Source organism: Hyperolius riggenbachi, chromosome 1, assembly GCF_040937935.1.
Source record: "Hyperolius riggenbachi isolate aHypRig1 chromosome 1, aHypRig1.pri, whole genome shotgun sequence".
NCBI lineage: Eukaryota > Metazoa > Chordata > Amphibia > Anura > Hyperoliidae > Hyperolius > Hyperolius riggenbachi.
In genome coordinates, this window is record NC_090646.1 from 218,292,612 (window position 1) to 218,314,856 (window position 22,245).

A 22,245-nucleotide genomic window follows, 5' to 3' on the forward strand; every position below is an offset into this window, starting at 1 on the left:
TCTCAGCAAGGCTTTTATTCTTTATAAAGATATTCCCTAAAAATGATTAAACAATGATGCTGGCCAGCTTCCCTGCTCGCTACACAGTTTTTTGGCAGTTGGACAGAGTAACTGCCATTCACTAAGTGCTTTTGAAAATAAATAAATCCCTGAGAATCCCCCCATGAACAGATGGACTAGTTCAAAACCTGTCGCTTCTTTCAGATTTGTACTACTAACTGTAAGTAACAGCAACATAGGGGAAAAGTAATTTATGGCTCATTATACTCTGGGAAAAAATGTACTTCTTATTTGTTTATGTTTGTAAATATTTTAAATTTTACAATTTTTCACCATAGTGCCCCTTTAACTGCCAAATGGTGAATAAGGATTTAAAGCAAGACTGTAACACATCACTCCTGGTTCAGGATAATGGACAAACTTTTAAGCTAAGGAGAAGTGTTACACTAAACATTTACATGATTCTATTCTTTTTATACAAAAAGAAATACTAAATAAATATACATACACATTGCTTATGTGGAAAACATTGTTAAACATGTTGTACTGGCCTGATGAGTTAATGATAACAAATGTAATTAGAGTTGTCAGGCAGGTGATTAATCTCCTGCACAGCTGTATACACTTTTTAAGCTATTTCTGGCTTGAGTACTCACAAGCTTGAAGCAAGAGTTTCCCAACTCACATCCAAAGTTCCATGCCTTTACTTTCCAAGTACCGGTACAGAGACACAAGACACCATTTTCACAGATTTCCAATGAGCAAGACATGTAGGCCCAGCCAGTGAAGGACACACACTCACTTTCATACAAGTATGGTTAGATTCTATAACAATTGGTCCTAAGAGGAAAGATGATGCACAGTCTGTATGGAAGGGTATGCCGAACCTTGCCTTAACCTTTCCGATCCTGTGTTGAACTATGTCTGACATTGGCACTTTCCAGTATAGTCCGAGGGACAGTCTGACCTAGGAAAAATGGCTGCCACTAGGGGTGCTGTCGCTGGATCTGCTTCCCTTTGCTGTGCTGTGTAATGCTGTTATTCTACTGGCCTGTGTGCAATGGGGTGGGGCTTGTGATGCCTGGGGGTTATACTTTCTGACCACCCAGAGCAACAAGGCTAGTGGCTGAATAATGGAAGAGGCTACACAGGTTGCCCAGAGCAACTGCAGCTCTGGGCTTCCGATATCCCTACAAATAAGACACAATGGCAGCGCAGTGCGATGTTGCGCTGCCTATGGTCTGAGTAACCAGACAAAGAACGAACGCACAGACTGACTTGACTGACTGACTGTTGCCCAGGGAGGACGCCGTCTGAGCCTCTGGCTAAGTAACAAGACAGATAACGGAAAGACAGACAGTGTTTGCAAGACTAAGCGCTGCCCTAGCGATAGCAAGCATTCAGACAGGTACAAGACAGGACTATAGATTGGAGCGTAACTAGTAGCAACCGCAGCTCACAGTCACGTCCACAGAAGCAGAGCAAGCAGGTCAACAAAAAGTCACCAGCAAGCATCCACACAGGCAAGACTATAGGAAAGAACGTAACTAATAGAAACCACAGCCAATAGTTACGTTCCCAGAAACTAGAGTAGCAGGAATACTACCAGACACTAACGTGGTGATGGCAGAATCCAAGCTATCAGGATAGTGGACTTCACTGACGCACCGCAGATGCAGCGAACGTCCATCAGGCATGGAAACAAGGCGACTCACAATAATACAGAAAAATAACAAACGGCTCAACTAACGGATAAATATATATTAGCAAGTCTGCATATATATTTATCAAGAAACTAGCTAAAGCACAAGCAATAAGGTCGCATTGAACTACAATAACAGATCTATACAGAGTAACAAAGTTACCAGCAGACCAGCGTACTGACTGCTATGTCGGGCAGAGTCTGAAATGGGAGGCAGACGTTTATGCCAGCATCAGCCAATGGATGCAGGTATGCAAATTTCCACACAGCTGAATGGTAATCATTAAATCCTGAGCTGGCTTGATTACCATTTGCTAGCTCAAAGACTATCATACCAAGTACTATGCAACAACATGCAGTACTATGCGACAACATGCATGTAGGAAATGCAGGGCTATCTGGCTGCAGTTCAACTGCAGCAAACTATAGGAGGAATCCTGACAGCATCCTGAACTGCTCAGTGATTGCAAATGACAATAAGACTCACTGCGAATGAGCAACCAAATGCAAGCAGACAAGTCAGAACTGCCCAGGTGCAGCTCCACTGCAAGCGACAGAACATGCTACAGGAGAGATCCTGACAGGGCTACAGTGCACAAGCTAATGCAGGCCCCACCCCCTCTACCTAGTTCCGTGTTGTCTTCATGCTTTAGTGCAGAGACTTTCTGGATCCCTGCCACTGCAGCACTCTCTGGGTCACCCAGGCAAAGTTACACTTTCCTAAAGCTAATTGATAATGTTGCTGGTTGCTGAACAAATTATGAGACTGTCTTTAACTAAGTAATTGCTAAGCAAATAAAGCAGAGAAAGTTCTCTATCTCTGAAGATACAGGGGAAGCATCTCTGCATTGTCTACTCTGTAAATACAGCTGAACATAATCTGCTAGCTTTGTGCAAGAGAAATCTTTTTCATTTAGCTTCTGAGTGAAGTGTACATTTGAGTATTAACCTTCCAGTAACTTGAAAACCATTCACATACTTTTTGATTTCCATTAATTTTACGCTGTGTTTAATGTTTTAGACAAGAGATAAAATATGAGTTTCATACCACTTTAAAAAGAATTACGTTGTAATGAGTTAAAGAAAAGTTATGTTAGCACAAGCATTAAGATGTAATCAAACAAAAGATAATAGTTGTTTTTATAAAATCATTGCATCTATTGAACTATAATCCTTGGAATGATCGGTTCATTTTGATTTTGTTTGCCAATAAATGTGATTAAATGTTTGAATGCAAGAGTTGAAAAATGTAAATGAGAGTGCACTGAATGTACTGCTAGCCATCAGAGGCGTATCTAGTGGGCTGCCCCTGTGCTCAGGGCCGGGCCGAGGCAGAGAGGCTCCAGCCTCAGGGCGCAGTGTAGGAGGGGGTGCACAACTCACTCAGCTATCATTCCCCTATTGTGTTGAAGTAGAGAGAAATAAGAAAAGGAGATACATGGCAGTGCCTACAAGCCAGATAACGAGAGATAAAGGTGTTGGGGGCCCTGGGGCGCCTCTTAGTCTAATAGCAATCAGGGGGCTTGATTCACAAAGCCGTGCTAACTGTTTAGCACGGGTGTGCTAAACAGTTGGCACGTGAAGTGCCGTTCGCAGACTTTGCGTGCGCAAAACACCGCGAACGGCACTTCACGTGCTAACTGTGTGCTGAACAGTTAGCACGGCTTTGTGAATCAAGCCCAGTGTGTGATGGCTGGGGTGGAAGGGATGGAGGGGCGCACTTTGGTGTCTCCGCCTTGGGTGCTGGAGGACCTTGTCCCGGATCTGCCTGTGCTACACCCCATGCCTCCCTGTCATTCAGAACTCTGTTATTTGGAGAACATGGCTACTTAATTTATGTATGTAGGGTTCACTTGGCTTAGTGTAAAGAGGACAGAGAGGAAATAAGAGATTTAAGCCAAAAAACACAGGCAACCATAACACATGTACGCGAGAGAGGATGCAGTTTTTAGAGGGAAAAGGGGCTCCGACCAGGGTTGGGGGCGCAATTTCAGTGTTTGCCATAGGCTATATATTACCCAGACACGCCCCTGCTAGCCATACAACAACAATCAGGCTTCTGATTTAGCCATATTAATCAAGGATTACATAGTTCTCAATTACACACGCTGACAAATGAAATTATTTTTCTATCCAATAACTGCAATTTTATAGGAATCTCAAAAAAAAAATATTTAAAGAAAAATATTGGTTAACATCATAGTAGGTGATTGAAATCTATGCACTGTTTACTGTCTGCTATCACTTTCAGGGGATTTGAATCACTAGTAGCCATGGGCTCCTGCTACTCTCTTCATTCCATTGCAGCTCGCTCAGCTGTCTAATAACGGTTGAGCTCCATACATCAGCCAGGTGCCAATTTAATTGGCTCCTGACCCTGTGATCACTTTGAACCAATCACAGTAATCACAATACTTAAAGTGGGCCTTAAAGGGATACTGTAGGGGGGTCGGGGGAAAATGAGCTGAACTTACCCGGGGCTTCTAATGGTCCCCCACAGACATCCTGTGCCCGCGCAGCCACTCACCAATGCTCCAGCCCCGCCTCCGGTTCACTTCTGGAATTTCTGACTTTAAAGTCAGAAAACCACTGCACCTGCGTTGCCGTGTCCTCGATCCCGCTGATGTCATCAAGAGCGCACAGCGCAGGCCCAGTATGGTCTGCGTCTGCGGAGTACACTCCTGGTGACATCAGCGGGAGCAAGGACACGGGCGTGCAGGCGCAGTGGTTTTCTGACTTTAAAGTCAGAAATTCCAGAAGTGAACCGGAGGCCGGGCCGGAGCATCGGTGAGTGGCTGCGCCAACACAGGATGTCTGCGGGGGACCATTAGAAGCCCCGGGTAAGTTCAGCTCATTTTCCCCCGACCCCCTACAGTATCCCTTTAAATCGGATATGAGATGAAAAACTAACTATAACAAGTAACTTGTCTATATATTTTATCTAAAGTTTAGATAGTTTACACAGCAAATCTAGCTGCAAACAGCTTTAATAGAAAATGATTATTTCTTCCTGTGATACAATGACAGCAGCCATGTTGTTTGTAAACATTACACAGAGGCAGGCTTATCTGTATCTTGAGCACTCAGCCTGTGAAAAAAACCTAATCCCCCCTCCTCCCCTCTGCCTCTGAAATCAATGGCTAGTAACACCTCCTCCTCCTCCTGCCCAGACTGAGCTCCCATGAGCCCTTGTACTGCCAAGGCTCTCTGAAAACCTGTGGGCGTGGTTTATTTAGTTTATAGGGAATTGGAGTATTAAAACAAAAACAAAAAAGTATTTGGCTTGAGGAATGACCTATAAACAATAGGAAAGGAACACAATTATGCAATGAGTAAAAGTTCACCTCGGATCCACTTTAACTCTTGCACTGGAAGAAGGAAAACAGAGAAATGCACCCTGTATGTATTTAGAGAGTTTAGCCTAATTCCCCCTCATCTGTGACTAATCCCAACTGTAATTTGATCTTTCAGCTGTGTCAGCTGGCTGTCTCAGCAGAGCAGCTAATTTGTAAACACAGGATGTTAACCGTATGTCTGCTTCCATGAAAGCAAGACATAGACACACTGCAGATTTACTGCAGGATTTTTATCAGCTGTAACAAAGAAATGTTTTTTTCTTTAAAGGTTATTCTTCTGTTGCATATCTTTTAGAGCAGAGAGGAGGTTCTGAGTTCAGGTCCACTTTAAAAAGCAAAAAAAAAAAAGGCTCTGGTCCTTAGGGCTCATTCACACTATGTGAGTTGCAGTGAGTTTTGGCACGCTGCATATAGTGTGTGTTAAACATTGTAATGTACAGTAAAATCCCATAGACATTCATTTTAACGTTCACACTACAACAGTGCAGTGCATTTCAACTGGTCGGGAGTAATAAAACTCATAGAAATGTGTGGATATGCACAAAAACTCACTTACCAATTCATTCGTATTTATTCACATATTTTGATGCATTTCAGAGCACTTACTAGTGTGAATGAGCCCTTAAAGTGTACCAGAGCCGCTATAAAAAAAAAGTTTTATACATACCTGGGGCTTCCTCCAGCCCCATGCAAACGGATGGCTCCCATGCTGCCGTCCTTAGTCTTCTCCCTTTTCGGTACTGGGTCCCATAAGTTCTGCCAGTCGCGGCCAGTCTGACGCAAGAGAAGTACGATCTCTATGTATCTCTCCGGAAGACCACCTTGTCATCAATGTAAGCCGATGGGATTGGCTCACAGTGATCACGTGGTCATGAACCAATGAAATCGGCTCCTCACCAGCTCACAGAGCTCTGCATCATATTGACAGCAAGGTGAGTGAGCTGTTGCGGGGCCTGAGCGGCGCGATTGACGGGAGCAGTTAGAATTCCCGGCAGCAATGTTGAAATCTACATCCTGTCAGAAATAAGTGGCCACAAACAGGATGCCTCCACACCTGGCCACAATGGACTCTGCTTCAGGCAATGTAACAAATGCTAGCACAATAGACATATTTGAATGAGACTTATAACCAAGGCCAGTTCTAGACTTTTTACTGCCTGGGGCAAATTTGTGAGGATGCACCCCCCACCCCGACTTGGAATGATCGCACAGCATCCGACAATTTACTCTGCTTCATTTAATGTTCTCACATGACATGCTGCAGCTCAACACAATAGCACACTGGCTGGCTGTGTGTCTGTGACAAACAAACTGCTCAGCCACTCCATTTTTTCTCAGGAAGGTACAGTACACACAGTACAAAAATGCTGCCCCTGAAATCTCTGCGCCTTATGCAAATGTTTCACCTTGCTTCATGAGAGAACCGGCTCTGCTTATAACTATCTATGGACTAGTCAAGTCATGCTGTTCAATATATTTGAAACTACATGTGGATTAAAATACATAGTAAAAAGTGGTGTTTCCTGTTTCTTGTCAACATGTGAAGGGGAAAGACTTGAAGTAAACTCTCCTGCCTGTGTGGTGTCAACCCCAGCAGTAATTATGTGTTGCACACTTCAAAATACTTATATTTTAAGTTCTTTTTTTGTGTATTGGGGGGGTTTACATGAATTGTGAAAAGAATTACTACATTGGACTGAGTTATACTAGTCTGGGCAAGTGCCTGTTTTAAATCATCCTTTCTTCTTTACAAGAATGAAACAACACAGGCCTGCACTGACAGTCTTGCAGGTCACATCTACTAAACGTTTCAAAATGTATTCTGATGTAGCAAAACAGCAACTGTTACCCAGGCAGGGCCAAAACGTTCCTTCTTGTGAGAATATGAAGTCTGTTGTCAAGTAGCCCAACAGAAAGACAAATTAAGAGGTATGAGCTATCAGCATGCAATGCATATGCTTTTTTTAGAACTTCATATTTTCCAACGGATGATCAAATTAAGCATGGACATACGGTATGATCACCTTCACCTTCACTGGATTTCCAGAGGTAGCATGATAGTAAGTTCCAGAGCTATGATTTTTTTTGTACACTGACATGTCTCTTTTTTTAAGTTCCTGTTTCTTTGAAGTGTTCAACTTCTGTTCTGTCTTTTTCATTGAATAAAACACTGATTTGTGACAAGTATGCAGCAAATTAAGTCAGGAAGGCTAGTATGCTTGCCCTGTGTCCGAGAAGCTATAAGATGGGCGTGACAACCAGGAAGCTAGATAACTGCTCATCCCCCTGCTGTTCCCCCAGCGAACCTCTCTCTATACACAGGCATTTCGGTCTTCTGTATTGCTGGAGTCAAGTAACAGCAGCTTTCTTCTGATAACTCATATCATAATAATGGTAAAACACCTGCCTTTGTCTTTGTCAAGTCCTAGTTGCCCATTCAACTTCTCAGACTCTTCTTTCTTAATTTCTGATCAAAACATTTTACAATCTCACTAATTTCATAACTTCCTGCTATACCTCCAATGTAGAGGCTCTCAAAGAAACTTCTGCAATGCAAGTCTCACAACAAGTTCTACTCACTATGTACTCCTTCTCTGATCCCAAAATAGCTAACAGTCACTGCCATAATACCATACGCTTTGCTTTGGACTCAGTTTCCCAAGTTTCACCTATGGCACAGCAAACAGCGAACTTGGCACATCAATCGGACTAAATTGTTGAAGTAGCATTCCCGGATGGCGGAATGGCAGTACCACAATAGCAAAATGAGCATCTTAACACAAATTCACACACACAAATGTGTCCTGGATCATTCCATACCAGCTTTGTCAGCCACCGAAAAATCATACTTTTTATTTTTTACAGCTTTATTGTCCTAAAAAACAAAACATTTTAACCTCCTGAGTGGTATGCTCGACACTGTGTTAAGCCTCAGAAGTCCCCCAGGATTAATCTATTCAATTTAATGGCTGCACAAGGTTTACCTAGCACTAGGCTTGCTAGTATAGGTGGCCAGCACCCAGCGATCGCCCTGATCCATGACGTCAGGGACGTCATGTACGATCCTCCCCATAGAAAAGACCGGAGCTGTGCGGGGAGGCTGCGGCGATCCCTGGAACCAGACTGGATAATGTATAAGTGGCTGGATAGGGGGGGATCAGGGATGATCGGTGGGTGCTGGCCACCTATACTAGCTAGCCTAGTGCTAGCTAAATCTTGTGCAGCCATTAAATCTAATAGATTTATCTTGGGGTACTCTGAGGCTAGCAAAACCTCCTGAGCGGCATAAAGCTCAGGAGGATAAACACTTGAAGTTCCAGTGCAAAAAAACAGCTAGAAATAGATTGATTTATGATTGTATCACCTTTGGTTGAAGGTTAAGAACCAGAATTGCCTTCAGCTTGAAATTCAGGTTCTAGAGTATGAAGTGTTTAATTGTGTGCCAATCGGCGTAGGTTGAGAAGGGACAATTTCTAAGGAGGGAGCCACTGAAGTCTTTTTTTGGAAACTAAGATCCTCCATTTTGATGACTCTCAGTTGCTTCTATAATTGCCAGAATTCTACTATGTTGTGAGCATGTGTTTTGAGTTCAGAGGTTTAATCATTGCATGTACAGTAATTTAGCCACACCTCTTAGCATCTATCTTTCCTATATTTGGGTCCCAGCAGGATGAGCATACCTATCTTGTTTGTCTTTAAAATCAAATTATTTCTAATGACCCTACAGAAATAATGGGGCAGATAGCACTTGTAGGGCTATTTGTTCTCCCTTCATAGGTTCTGGAATCAGGACCAACAGATGACCATACACTTCAGGCCGGTTTTACACTTGAGATGTACATTTGTGGTTCAATGCACACCCACTGCAATGCACCACAATGCACAAACATATTACCCTGCGGCAGAGTGCGCTGACAGGGTCATATGCATGGGATTCCCCGGGTGTTCCATCATATTTTGTTGTTCCGCGCATGCGCATCACAGCCAACATTTTAAAATGTATGCGTCACTCATTGACTTCAATGCTTCTGCCACCATGTCACCGGCAGTCCGGCAGTAATGCACTGTTGCCTCTGCATCTGCCGAGCGGAGGATTGGGCACTTCCGACACAACACAATGGACCATATTAAGTGTGCAAGGCTCCATAGCCTTGCATTGCCTTTGCGGCCCCTTGCGGCAACGGAGAGGAATCTTAGGTAAGTGTAAAAGGGGTCTCAAAGAAATATACTATAGTCCAGTGCAGTAAATTTGGTTATTAAAACATGGGAAATCATCTACATGTAGAACAGTTTTTACAAGGAAGAAAAAAAGTATATAAAATAATTCCACAACAAAGAAGAAACCCGGGTCAGGGACAGAAATGAATTTTAGGGTCAGCAGAAGGGGAACATGTAGACTTCAAATAATAAGTAATGCATATTGCTTCAGGAAATGGTAGTCAAGAACAACTGTGGCCCCTCCAGCACTATCAAAACACAGAGGATAAATGAATCACTGGAGAGCATGGAAGGTTCAGGTGAAATATATTAAGTGTAAAAATGTTGTTTAGTTTTAGTCTAAGACAGTGTTAGGGTGTTCTTTGTTTAAAGCTGTGCTCTCCTACTCACAGTGATGAATGGATATTCCGAAATTACTCCACTGAACCTTTTTTAGCATTAATATTATGCATTGAGGTCACTGCAGATATAGCTCCATCGTAAAATGCTTTCAAAATCAGATAAATAGATTTGGTCTGCATCTGTTGCAAGCATAATTATTTTTTATTGAAAATATAATTGTAGAAGAAAATTATTTTATATACTACAATATTTAGAATATTGTCACATGATTTTAAAGTTAAAACGGCCCTACGAGTATGGACAATGTAAATGTGCTACTCAACGGAATTCTGAAATTGATCTACTGAATTAAAACTGTACTTTTAGTTGGGGAGAGAGGATGGATGGGATGATCAAGAGACATTAGGGTATATTCACTAAATGGCCATAAGCAGAATAATGTGCATAAAGTCTTACACACGATGAGCAGAGTATAATGCATTGCATGTAATGTATTGCTTTCTGCTCAACTCATCGTGCAGTTAGACTTTTCTCTTACCATCATTTAGTGAATATCGCCCAGTGTTTATACCAAGTGTGTGTGTGTTTCTGTGTATGAACAGTGGTTTGCAAAAGTATTCGGCCTCCTTGAAGTTTTCCACATTTTGTCATATTACTGCCACAAACATGAATCAATCTTATTGGAATTCCACGTGAAAGACCAGTACAAAGTGGTATATACGTGAGAAGTAGAACGAAAATCATACATGATTCCAAACATTTTTTACAGATCAATAACTGCAAAGTGGAGTGTGCGTAATTATTCAGCCCCCTTTGGTCTGAGTGCAGTCAGTTGCCCATAGACATTGCCTGATGAGCGCTAATGACTATATAGAGTGCACCTATGTGTGATCTAATGTCAGTACAAATACAGCTGCTCTGTGATGGCCTCAGAGGTTGTCTTATATTGGGAGCGACAACACCATGAAGTCCAAAGAACACACCAGACAGTTCAGGGATAAAGTTAATGAGAAATTTAAAGCAGGCTTAGGCTACAAAAAGATTTCCAAAGCCTTGAACATCCCACGGAGCACTGTTCAAGTGATCATTCAGAAATGGAAGGAGTATGGCACAACTGTAAACCTACCAAGACAAGGCCATCCACCTAAACTCACAGGCCGAACAAGGAGAGCGCTGATCAGAAATGCAGTCAAGAGGCCCATGGTGACTCTGGACGAGCTGCAGAGATTTACAGCTCAGGTGGGGAAATCTGTCCATAGGACAACTATTAGTCATGCACTGCACAAAGTTGGCCTCTATAGAAGAGTGGCAACAAGAAAGCCATTGTTAACAGAAAAGCATAAGAAGTCCCATTTGCAGTTTGTCACAAACCATGTGGGGGACACAGCAAACATGTGGAAGAAGGTGCTCTGGACAGATGAGGCCAAAATGCAAAACGCTATGTGTGGAGGAAAAATAATACTGCACATCACTCTGAACACACCATCCCCACTGTCAAATATGGTGGTGGCAGCATCATGCTCTGGGAGTGCTTCTCTTCAGCAGGGACAGGGAAGCTGGTCAGAGTTGATGGGAAGATGGATGGAGCCAAATACAGGGCAATCTTGGAAGAAAACCTCTTGGAGACTGTAAAAGACTTGAGACTGGGGCAGAGGTTCACCTTCCAGCAGGACAACGACTCCAAACATAAAGCCAGGGAACAATGGAATGGTTTAAAATGAAACCTGTCCATGTGTTAGAATGGCCCAGTCAAAGTCCAGATCTAAATCCAATTGAGAATCTGTGGCAAGATCTGAAAACTGCTGTTCACAAATGCTGTCCATCTAATCTGACTGAGCTGGAGCTGTTTTGCAAAGAAGAATGGGCAAGGATTTCAGTCTCTAGATGTGCAAAGCTGGTAGAGACATATCCTAAAAGACTGGCAGCTGTAATTGCAGCAAAAGGTGGTTCTACAAAGTATTGACTCAGGGGGCTGAATAATTACGCACACCCCACTTTGCAGTGATTTTTTTTAAATGTTTGGAATCATGTATGATTTTCGTTACACTTCTCACGTGTACACTACAGATGGCCCAGCTTTGGAGAACTCAGAGAAGCACAGAAGACGAAGAAGTTTGATCAACTGATAGATTTGTAAGGCTCTGATTTGCTGTGATGACTTCCTGGTTTAACACATGATCATGACCAGCAAATCAGAGCCTTACACATCCATCATCTATCAGCTGATCAAACTGATCATGTGCTTCTCCATGAGTTCTCCAAGGCTGGGCAATCCCTAGTGTACACCACTTTGTATTGGTCTTTCACGTGGAATTCCAACAAAATTGATTCATGTTTGTGGCAGTAATACGACAAAATGTGGAAAACTTCAAGGGGGCCGAATACTTTTGCAAACCACTGTATGTGTGTGTGCATGTGTGTGCGTGTGTGTGTGTGTGTGCCTGTATGTGTAGCAATGTCCGTTAAGTAAGTGTACACTTTACTACCAATGTATTCATATTAATGCTGACTTTGTTTTGTTACAGCATCATCATTGAAGAATCAAAGTTCACTTCATTCAAAACAGTGGCATAACCATAGTCCGTGCAACCCAGCCTCCTTCTGCATAGTAGTGCAGAGAGCAGTGTAATATTTTCCTGTTCCAGCCCTGTTGCAGGTCTTCTCTGTGCTTCCCAGCAGCTACACGTTCCATGTTGCTATCCTTCAGCTCCCGATCACATGACCAATGCAAGTCACGTGATTGGAAGCCAGAAGATGACAGCATAGAGCCCACAGCTGCCTGGAAGCATAGATGACGTCAGCAGCATTGGAGCAGGTAAATATTACATAACTCCATGCGCAGTACTCCTTTTATATCAAATGTCCCTAATTTCCTTTCCCGATGAAAAGCATCAGAATTGCAGAAAATCATGTAAATCAGTGCAACAAGGAAGGAGATGAGAAGTAGGCTAGGGAAAAGTTAGTGTCTCTCTAGATCTGTATTTTTCGTAGTCCCAACACCGGGATGGACTAAGCACCCAGCCTGGAACAGCGCTTGCGCAGTAGCCCGCATCCCAGCTTGATCGCAGACTTCACAGGAGCACAGCGGATCTGACCAGAAGTACATTGAGGGAGTTGATGGACTAAAGGAGACTGGAGAAAGCCCGAGGTAAGTAAAAATTATTTTCTACCATGTATCTCAGGTTTACTTTTACCTTCTGGGGATCAGCTGCCAAACTCAGCATCCTTCCTTGTACATTTGTTTTCATTGCCTGTGTTTTTTGGTGCTGGAAATGTTTTGGGAATCTCATTTCTTATTCCCTTTCTGTACTCTATTCTAACAGTAACCTTCCCCCCAACACTAACCTCCCACTCTGGCATTGGGCAGCTGCAGGGGGCTGGTAAAAGCCCCAGGTAAGTTTAACTGGCTTTTCTTCCATGACTTTAGGTTCCCTTGGAGGAGCACGTTGCCATAGCAATTTCTTGAAGTGAAAAATATTGTGCAGGTTAAAACGTACTGAGTGCATGTTGCATTATGCCGGCATTGTAGTGCTGGCATTACACAATGCATATAGTGTGAACTTAGCCCCAATCCACCTATGAAGCAACAAAGTTATCACATTCCTGGACCTATAGGTATAGTTCATCTCCTCCTTCTGACATAAGGATCTCTAGAAGTAAGTGGAATTATGAGTGATTTGACCACTATTTTTGTCACAAAGGTGAAAAAACATGATAAAAGCAAGAATTATTAAAAAAAGATCTTTCATATCCTGTCATCATTATGATTATTGTGATGTGTTTTACATTTACTAAAAAAGCTTTAGGAGTAAGGCTGGGTCCACCATGCCACCAAAAACATTCAATTTAGCGGAACAAAAAGGAACAGATTCAAATGGATGCAAATGAATCCTATGCTCAACAATAGGATCCATTCATATCAGCCCATTTTGCAAATATGGGTTCTGGACGATAGTTCTGGATCGGCGGGACAAGCAGGGGCCAACGGAAACAGTACTAGCCTATGACAATGGGTGGTGTCCATTCTCACTAGGCTGCTTGCCACCTATATTTTCCGAAATGCTCACCTGCCCCTTTACATTCAGGCCCTCTGCTGCTGCAGTCCATTGGTGTCCTCTGAACTAGAGACCCTGATTTACAGCTTTCAGAGCCCAGACAGAAGCATCAGGCTACAATTGGTATGTAGTAGACCAATGGGAATCATCCCTCCCCATGGAGTATTTTCATTGGTTCACTGAGTAGTGGACCTCATGGAGGATTCCCATTGGTCTTTTGAAAACCAATGGGAGATTGGTGCTTCTGCTGGGGCTCTTCAATCAGTATACCGATGTTTCTGGTACATGGGGACCCAAATGGACAGTAGCAGTGGTGGCACAGAGTCAGGTACAGTGCGGATGGCGAAAATCCACATTAAAAACTCATGAAATTGTAAGAAACTGATTAGTTTCAATAGAAAACAAATAAGGATCAATTTTACATCTAATACAATGTGAATCCTGCCTAAGAATCTAAAAGATAAAAAGGTATGGTTGTTGCAGTTTCAACTGGATTTTTCTTTTTCTTTTTTTTAATCCTTGAAAAGTTTCAGCAAGTGACTTTGTCAGTTCATATGAATATATTTGTAGATAGTGTTTAAGGCAGGTACAATAGAATCCCTTTATAGTAAACTCCAAGGGACCAGGAAAAGTAGTTTACTACATCAGAAGTTTACTATATCAGAATTGGTCATACATGTATATTTAGTATATTTATACATAAACATTTGCTGGGACCTGAGGACTGAGTTTACTATAAGATTCTATACTATAAGATACAAGATTCTACAGTACCAAAAAGTGTGTCTTAGGCCCCGTTCACACTTGCGGTTCTCTGCCAAATGGACCGGATGACCTGACCGGATCCGGACCGGATCCGGATCGGAACCGTACGGTTCTGATCCGGATCCGATCCGGTCAGTTTGCATCAGGTGTTCATCAGGATGCGATCTGGATCCGTTTGGCAAAAGATAGTAGAAAAGGAATAAAAATGTTGGGGTCTGGGAGGTCAGCAGAAGGTGGACCTGTGGAATCAGGCCCTCCGCTGTTTAGCACTCACCTCCACCTCCGACATACTGCCAACATCTCCAGCACGTTTAAAATCACTGCTGCTCCACTCCAAAATGCTTGCCCATGTGTCCCCATCCAAAATCGCCACTTCAATACGCATAGGAAGTGGGGTAGAACATCCGGATTTTTAGCCAGTGTGTTGTGCGCTCTCCGGTTCTCATTGGTTTGTATTGGCCGGATGGTGCAGTCCGGCTCCGCTCCGGATACGGCTGCCGGAGGAGCCGGACCAAAAAATAGCGCATGTTGGGTCTTATGCCGGAGTCCGGATCCGGTCCGGACGAAACGGACGCATGTGAACGGACGCATAGGCTTTCATTGCTATGCCGTGCGTCCGTTCCGTCCGTTCTGCAAGCGGTCCGGCTCCGGCACGGCGATTCCGGACGGCGACCGCTAATGTGAACCGGGCCTTAGGGTAGCCACACATGATACAATAAATACATTTTTCGTGCTAGTGATCCTATTTGTTCAAGTTATGACTATCTGTTCAAGTTACCATATGTGGCTGAAGAGGTGTACCATTGCTAACATATTTGGGTACAGTTGTTGAAACTGCACAGTATCTTGCTGATACATAAGATTGAAGGCCCCATCCATGTTTAGTGATGGTTGTTCCAGTTGGACATTACACCTGAGCCTGTTTCTTTCCCTCTTCAAAAAAAATGTGCACTTCATTATTCCTAAAGCAGTATGGTCCATATGCAATTCACTTTTTCACCCAAGTTTTCTCCTAGGAGATAATTTTAATGTTTTATTTAAAATAACATTTCATTACTCTGCAATGGGAAAAATGTTTAAAGTAGGTGAAGAAGTACTGTCAAAACTCTTCTAAGTATTGTCTTGCTTGCTGGTGGCTTAAAATGTATTTTATTGATAAGGTGAGAAAATATCACCTAGGACAGGGGTGTCAACCTCAAATACAAAGTGGGCTGAAATTAAACACTGGGACCTAGTCGTGGGCCAACCTCAATTTCTAGTGGCCACCTTCCTCCCTTATAAAGTTCACTGGTGTCTAATGGGCCCCACCCTCCCCTATACAGTTCCTTGGTGTCTATTGTTTACCCCCCTTACTATACAGTTGGTGTCTAGTACCCTGGTGTCGAATGGTTCCCCCCCCATACAGTTCCCTGGTGTCTAATGCCCCCCCCATACAGTTCCTTGATGTCTATTGATCCCCCCCCCCCAATACAGTTGGTGTCTAGTACCCTGGTGTCTAATGCTCTCCCCTCCATAAAGTTGCCTGATGTCTAGTGGTGCCAACCCTCCCCTACACAATTCCTTGGCATCTACTGATTCCCCCCCCCATACAGTTGGTGTCTAGTGCCCTGGTGTCTAATGGTCTCCCCTACATAAAGTTGCCTGATGTCTAGTGGTGCCAACCCTCCCCTACAAAGTTCCTTGGCATCTACTGATTCCCCCCCATACAGTTGGTGTCTAGTACCCTGGTGTCTAATGGTCTCGCCTCCATAAAATGGTCTCGCCTCCATAAAGTTGCCTGATGTCTAGTGGCGCCAACCCTCCCCTACACAGTTCCTTGGCATCTACTGATGCACCCCCTACCCCCCGTACAGTTGGTGTCTAGTATTTTTCCATACCTCCCCCACATGGCTTCCCTGGTGTTCTAGGACTTCACCTCCAATATAGCTTCCCTGGTGGTCTACAGTGGGCCAAACCTAATGCAAAGTGGGGAACCCACTTGTGGGCCATATTTAATGGCACTGAGGGCCAGGTTTGGCCCAGGGGCTGGAAGTTGACATGCATGACCTAGGAGTAAACTTAGGAGAAAAAGTGAATTGCATATGGGCCTATGTCTTTTACCTGGGATATATACAAAGACTACTAACACAATCTGAGACAGTCTTTCTGCTGCCTAAAGTAAATACTATCCATGCTTAAGACATTCCTGGGTATTTATTCACTTTATTTGAATTCCTGAGGCCACTTGGTTAGTAGTGAAAGTTTAAAAAGGCACAAAAACCACATTGCCTTAGTTTCTTTTAGATATTCCATGATCTGTATAAAATAAGAACCAAGAACACCTATCAGTAGCACACGGAGAAAAAAATAATAGGATATCAAAATATGACACTTCTTCGTCATTGATAAAAAGATAATATTCAGCATCAGGACAGCTAGACACTGACTGGGGAACTGAATCTGCTGTGCACCAAGACGTCATTCATTCATATCCCCTGAATACAAAAACATTGTCAACTATGCTACCAGTGTGAGCGACTCAACATAAATACAATGTACCAAGAACTAGCAACAATTCATGTAAAACTTCGTACTACTGTACTCCATCCCTGGAAAAAGTTCAAAAGCATCCCACTAGGTGGCAGGATTTATCCTTTTTGAAGGTAAAGTGCATAGGAAAAGTTTGAAATCCTGTTTTCTTACTTCTTTAAAAAGTATGTGTATTGATTATTTAAATCCAAACTCTGTGCTAAACCTGCTAGAGGTTTATTTACAGTATTCCAGCATTTGCTTAGTTGTGCTACACAGAAAATCAGAGAGGTTTCCTATCAGGTAAAGGTGCTAATCTACTTCAGGTTAATATGCATATAATGGAAGATATACTTGCATTTTTTAGAAGATGGGTTTGTTTGGGGTTTTTTTTTTTTTTTTTAAAAAACACGTAGGATGAATGATTGCATTTCCAAAGAGTGTTTTGCTTCTGAAAACAGGTACAGTATGATCTTTGTAAAGATCGCTCATATGAGCAATCAACCCCCCAAAAAGTGTAATAATACACACTATTTACTGGGCACACAAAATGATGAATTTGTTTTTTAAGGACGAGTATGCATGTCATTAAATTGACATTAAAAGTTGCCTTGATGTAAACATTACCACATTTCTTAGTGCTGGCTGTACCCCTGGGCTGTGTGTATAGCTGTTACCTATTTAGGAGCTTGTAAAACATAAAACATCATGCATATAGTTGTGTGGCGCTGTGTGTGCCCCACTGCCAAACATGCTGTGCATGAGAAGCCAGTAATTATCTTCTGACAATCTGACATGAAGAATTCCCCAGTGCTCAGTGATGATCAAAGAGCTCCTTGCAGTTAACATAAGCCCAATCTTTGATCTCAATCTGAGATAACTTTGGAAGTTCTTTGGAAAAAAACACAACCTTCTACAATTAGAACTGAGCTAAGCATGCAACATAAAAGAAAGTATAGGTAAGGATATGTAACAGTAAGCCTTAATGATATTGTGTTTATTTTGTTTTGTGTGTGTCACTGACACATACACTGACAGATACATAAAGTCAGCAGAGAAATGGATCTCCTTACCTTGGATACATGTAGGATCTCCTGATACTCCTTGCCACCATGCAGCCTGAAGCCCCAGGGTGCTCCTCCACTCATTGTCACACAGATATAGTCCCCAGTGCCCATCTTTCCTGCTTGCTGTGAGTTTCTTTGTTGTTGGATGGGAAAAGTTATTCTAAGTTAAACCTAACTGGTGTAAGTGACCAGACGGTAGCCAGACCTGTGCCTGCACAGCCCCTCTCTGATACTTATTGCACATTGAAATGTGGTTATTGGAGAGGATGGGAGAGATGTAGAGAACTCCAGAGATCAGCCCACTGCATCGTCACGGTGATAGCTCCATCCCCCAGCCCCTGGGAAAGCATCAGGGCTCCATTTCAAAACATTAACACCAGACAACTCAAACTGCTTCGTCTTTCATAAGTTTGGCACAAAGAGAAGAAAGTCTCAGTTTGGCAGTGTTAAGCACTGTTTAGCAATGAATAAAATAAGGATTAATATCATATTACATTATTGATATAATAAGAATAGTAACATGTCATATTGCACACTATAAGATAGGATTGTAAGAATGATATAAAAAAAAGCAGCCAATGCAACTTCTAATTCAGCAGTGTGATACGTCAGCTTTTGGTGCAGGTATTCCAGTGCAAACACAAGGAATCCAGCACAGGAGATCTGAGCGCAGCCAGCACCACCATAAAAATTACGGCTATAGCGGCGCACAGCGACTAACTTCTGTGCCGTCAGAAGATGGAGCTGAAGTTACTTTTAAAACACTGTAATTCGGCCGCCAGCAGTAGCTGGAACCCAAATTACATCATTCCCAACCATCCACGTTGACCTGGAGGGGGAATAGTAATTAGCACAGCCGGGACTTGTGCAGGTGCAGGGTAAGCCGTATATAGATTGTATATATGGTGCCAAGGACCCAGCAATCCAGGAGTATGAAACCTGTGAAGTTGGCCAGTACCTGGCCTTGACCGGATTGCTCACATGGTCCCGGGTCGAACCTTGCAAAGAAAGAGACGGCACGCTAATGGCTGCAAAAACGTTGCTGTGTATTGCGGAACAGAAGCACTACATGTTACGGACCGCAGTACTTCATCAGGTGCATAACAGCGACTGAATACAAAACCCACACATATGTAGCCAAACAGTAATGATGGACCCCACTCAAACTTCCTATTTGACCCACCCAACAAACAATTAACCCTAAGTGTCCAATGTCACGTAGTGCATAAATTGCATATAATCGATTTCATAACAGTCGCCTGACACTCCCTTTGGGCTACCAACTAATAAAGTCCATTGACTGACCGTGATTCAGAGGATTTCTAATGTGGACTACCTCCTAAAACGACCCGTAGAAATAAACATGTGATTAAAATATTATGCAGTAACCCGTTCACTGCAGTAGTACAAAACTATGAAACAATATATAATGTATCATAAAAAACATTTAAAAGGCAACCTTTCATTCATGCCTCTAGGGCATACAACATCCATAGAATGATCCAACTAGCTTCTCTTTACTTTACAAATCTCTCATAATTACCTCCACTTCTGGAATTTTTAATCATGTTGGTGTTTTTGCCTAGCCCCTTAACAAACGGTGTGCCTTTGGGGCCCTCTATTATCCCCCTTCTCTGTAACAGAGTGGATCTATCAATAAAGCTCACTTCCTCTCTGATGGTGTCAATGCATTGTAGCCCTTTTGTTGAAGATTTTTTTTCAATTCAAGCCCAGCACTCTGATAATCATAATCATCTGTACAGATGGGCCTGGCAGTGGCACAGTAGGAATTACCAAGGGGCCAAGGGCCAGCTGCGACTGACTGACAGGGCTGTACAGTGGCGTAGCTAAGGAGCTGTGGGCCCCGATGCAAGTTTTACAATGGGGCCCCCCAAGCACCCTATACATATCAATTTTAACAGCGCACCAAAACTTGCCAATGGCAACTACAGTGTCAGAGGTGCAAGAAGGGGATGGGGAACAGTGTGTTAATGATTACCACTATTCAAAGCATCTATAGAAGTGATTATTAAGAGCACAGGACCAATAGAGAGCGAATACTGTAGCTGAGGGAGGGCCCTTTGGGGCCCCTCTGGCCCAAGGGCCCCGGTGCGGTCGCTACCTCTGCACCCCCTATTGCTACGCCCCTGGGGCTGTATATGGAACACAAGTGTCTGTGGGACAAACACCAAAAAAAAAAAAAAAAAAAACAAGAACAACATTAGCTCTCAAAAGAGCTGTTCAGGGGTGCTTTTTAGCAATAAATATCAGCAAGGAGCAAGCTAACAAGCCTAACAAGAGCCTAACTAAGCTTTTCCTATGTCTACAGCAGGTTCTCTCCCTTCTTTAATTACTGCAGCCACACGAGTGAGTGAAAAGGCTGTCGCTGCCTGTCTTTTATAAGGAGGGGGGGCTCCAGGAGGGAGTGTAGCCTGATTGGCTACCTTGTGTCTGCTGACTGTGATGTAGGGGGTCAAAGTTGAACCTAATCATGTAGTATAGGGAGCAGGTCGAACTCGCATATAGTTTGCGGTTCACCGCAAACGCAAACCATCGAAGTTTGCGCGAATAAATTTGTGTGCGAACCGTTCGGGCCATCTCTACTGCTGAGATAATTGGGCAATGGGCACTGTTACACATGCACATTTCACAATGGTGTGTTGAAATTCTGTTGTAAAAACGTAAGCCAAATTGTGTGCTACCGTACACCACACATATTACGCCCATTTTATATATTTTACTGGTGACGTGGTAATGTGCGTTGCAATGTATGCGTTACTGGAAGATCCTAATTTTAAAATCCATAACAATGTGCCATGAGTGCAATCATAACAGGTTCAGTGCGAATGAGCCTAACATCCTGCTCCTACTGCTATTCATACATAGTAGCTGAATAAAACCCTCAATATTCATTGTTTCAAGCAAAGAAAACAATGGCACTTTACAATAGGGGTTAGGGCCCATTTCCACTAGAAGCGGTGCGATGTGGCTACATAACCGCATCGACCGTGGGTGTGCTGAAACACCTGCACAGCAATGGAATAGTTTACACTGCATGCATGTTGTGCGGAGCGATCTGAGAATCTGCAGATTCTCGCATGACCGCAACCACCCACAGCCGCGTCCCATCTTCTCAATTAAATTCAGCATCGGGAGATGCGGAAGTGACACGGGCACCAGCGGAAGTGATGCGATGCGGCTAGGTAGCCGCATTCACATCACTATCCCTAAGGAAACGGGCCCTTAGAAAAGTGCAATTTCTTAAAGGAAATTTAACGAAAAAGCAAAAAGAAAAAAAAAAAAAGAAAAAAAAAAAGATTAAACATACCTATGTAGAGGGAAGGCTTTGGATACCATAGAGCCTTCGCGGTCCTTGCTTTGTCCTATTGCCTATGTGCCATTTACGGTGGCAGCTATTCAACCTGCTAGGTCAAATAGCTCTTCGACACTCCTTGTGCCTGAGTCCAGGCTCGAGCATTCGCAGTACGGATACGTTCGTCTTCTGAAGTTGAAGTACTCAGAGACTTCTGAAGGCTTCATGAGCAGTGCCGAAGAACTAGAATGGAGGTGGCTAGGATAGTGTAATGGTTAAGGGCTCTGCCTCTGACACAGGAGACCTGGGTTCGAATCTCGGCTCTGCCTGTTCAGTAAGCCAGCACCTATTCAGTAGGAGACCTTGGGCAAGTCTCCCTAACACTGCTACTGCCTATAGAGCGCGTCCTAGTGGCTGCAGCTCTGGCGCTTTGAGTCCGCCAGGAGAAAAGCGCGATATAAATGTTCTGTGTCTGTGTTTGTTGTTGTAGAATGAATAGCTTCCACCGGGGATGCCGCAGGATTGATGGGACAGACTGAGGATCAGGAAGACTGTATTGTACCCTGAACCTTCCTTCTACATAGGTATGTATACAAACTTTTTTTCTTTTTTCACTTCATATGTCCTTTAAGAAATTGCACATTTTAATGACTAACTACTACTAATACTTTTGCTTCAGATTTTCTTTAAATACAAGCTATAGAGATAATTTTATGTCTGTATACATGTTTAACTGCAACTGTTCTTTAACCACTTGAGGACCCACCCTTTACCCCCCCTTAAGGACCAGCGCTGTGCTGAGTGATCTGTGCTGGGTGGGCTCTGCAGCCCCCAGCACAGATCATGTAGCAGGCAGAGAGATCAGATCACCCCCCTTTTTTCCCCACTAGGGGGATGATGTGCTGGGGGGGTCCGATCT

General features: G+C 43.2%; 1 protein-coding gene across 1 annotated transcript in view; it reads right to left on the bottom strand.

The window, feature by feature from the left end:
- The window catches only part of SYNPO2 (synaptopodin 2), a 304,927-nt gene extending 286,647 nt beyond the window's left edge, over positions 1–18,280 (bottom strand). Inside the window, exon 1 of the mRNA XM_068280520.1 lies at positions 18,020–18,280. Within this exon, the coding sequence (XP_068136621.1) occupies positions 18,020–18,124 (105 nt within the window). The 5' untranslated portion in view covers positions 18,125–18,280. The remainder of the gene's footprint in view (positions 1–18,019) is intronic.
- Between the last annotated feature and the right edge of the window lie 3,965 nt (positions 18,281–22,245).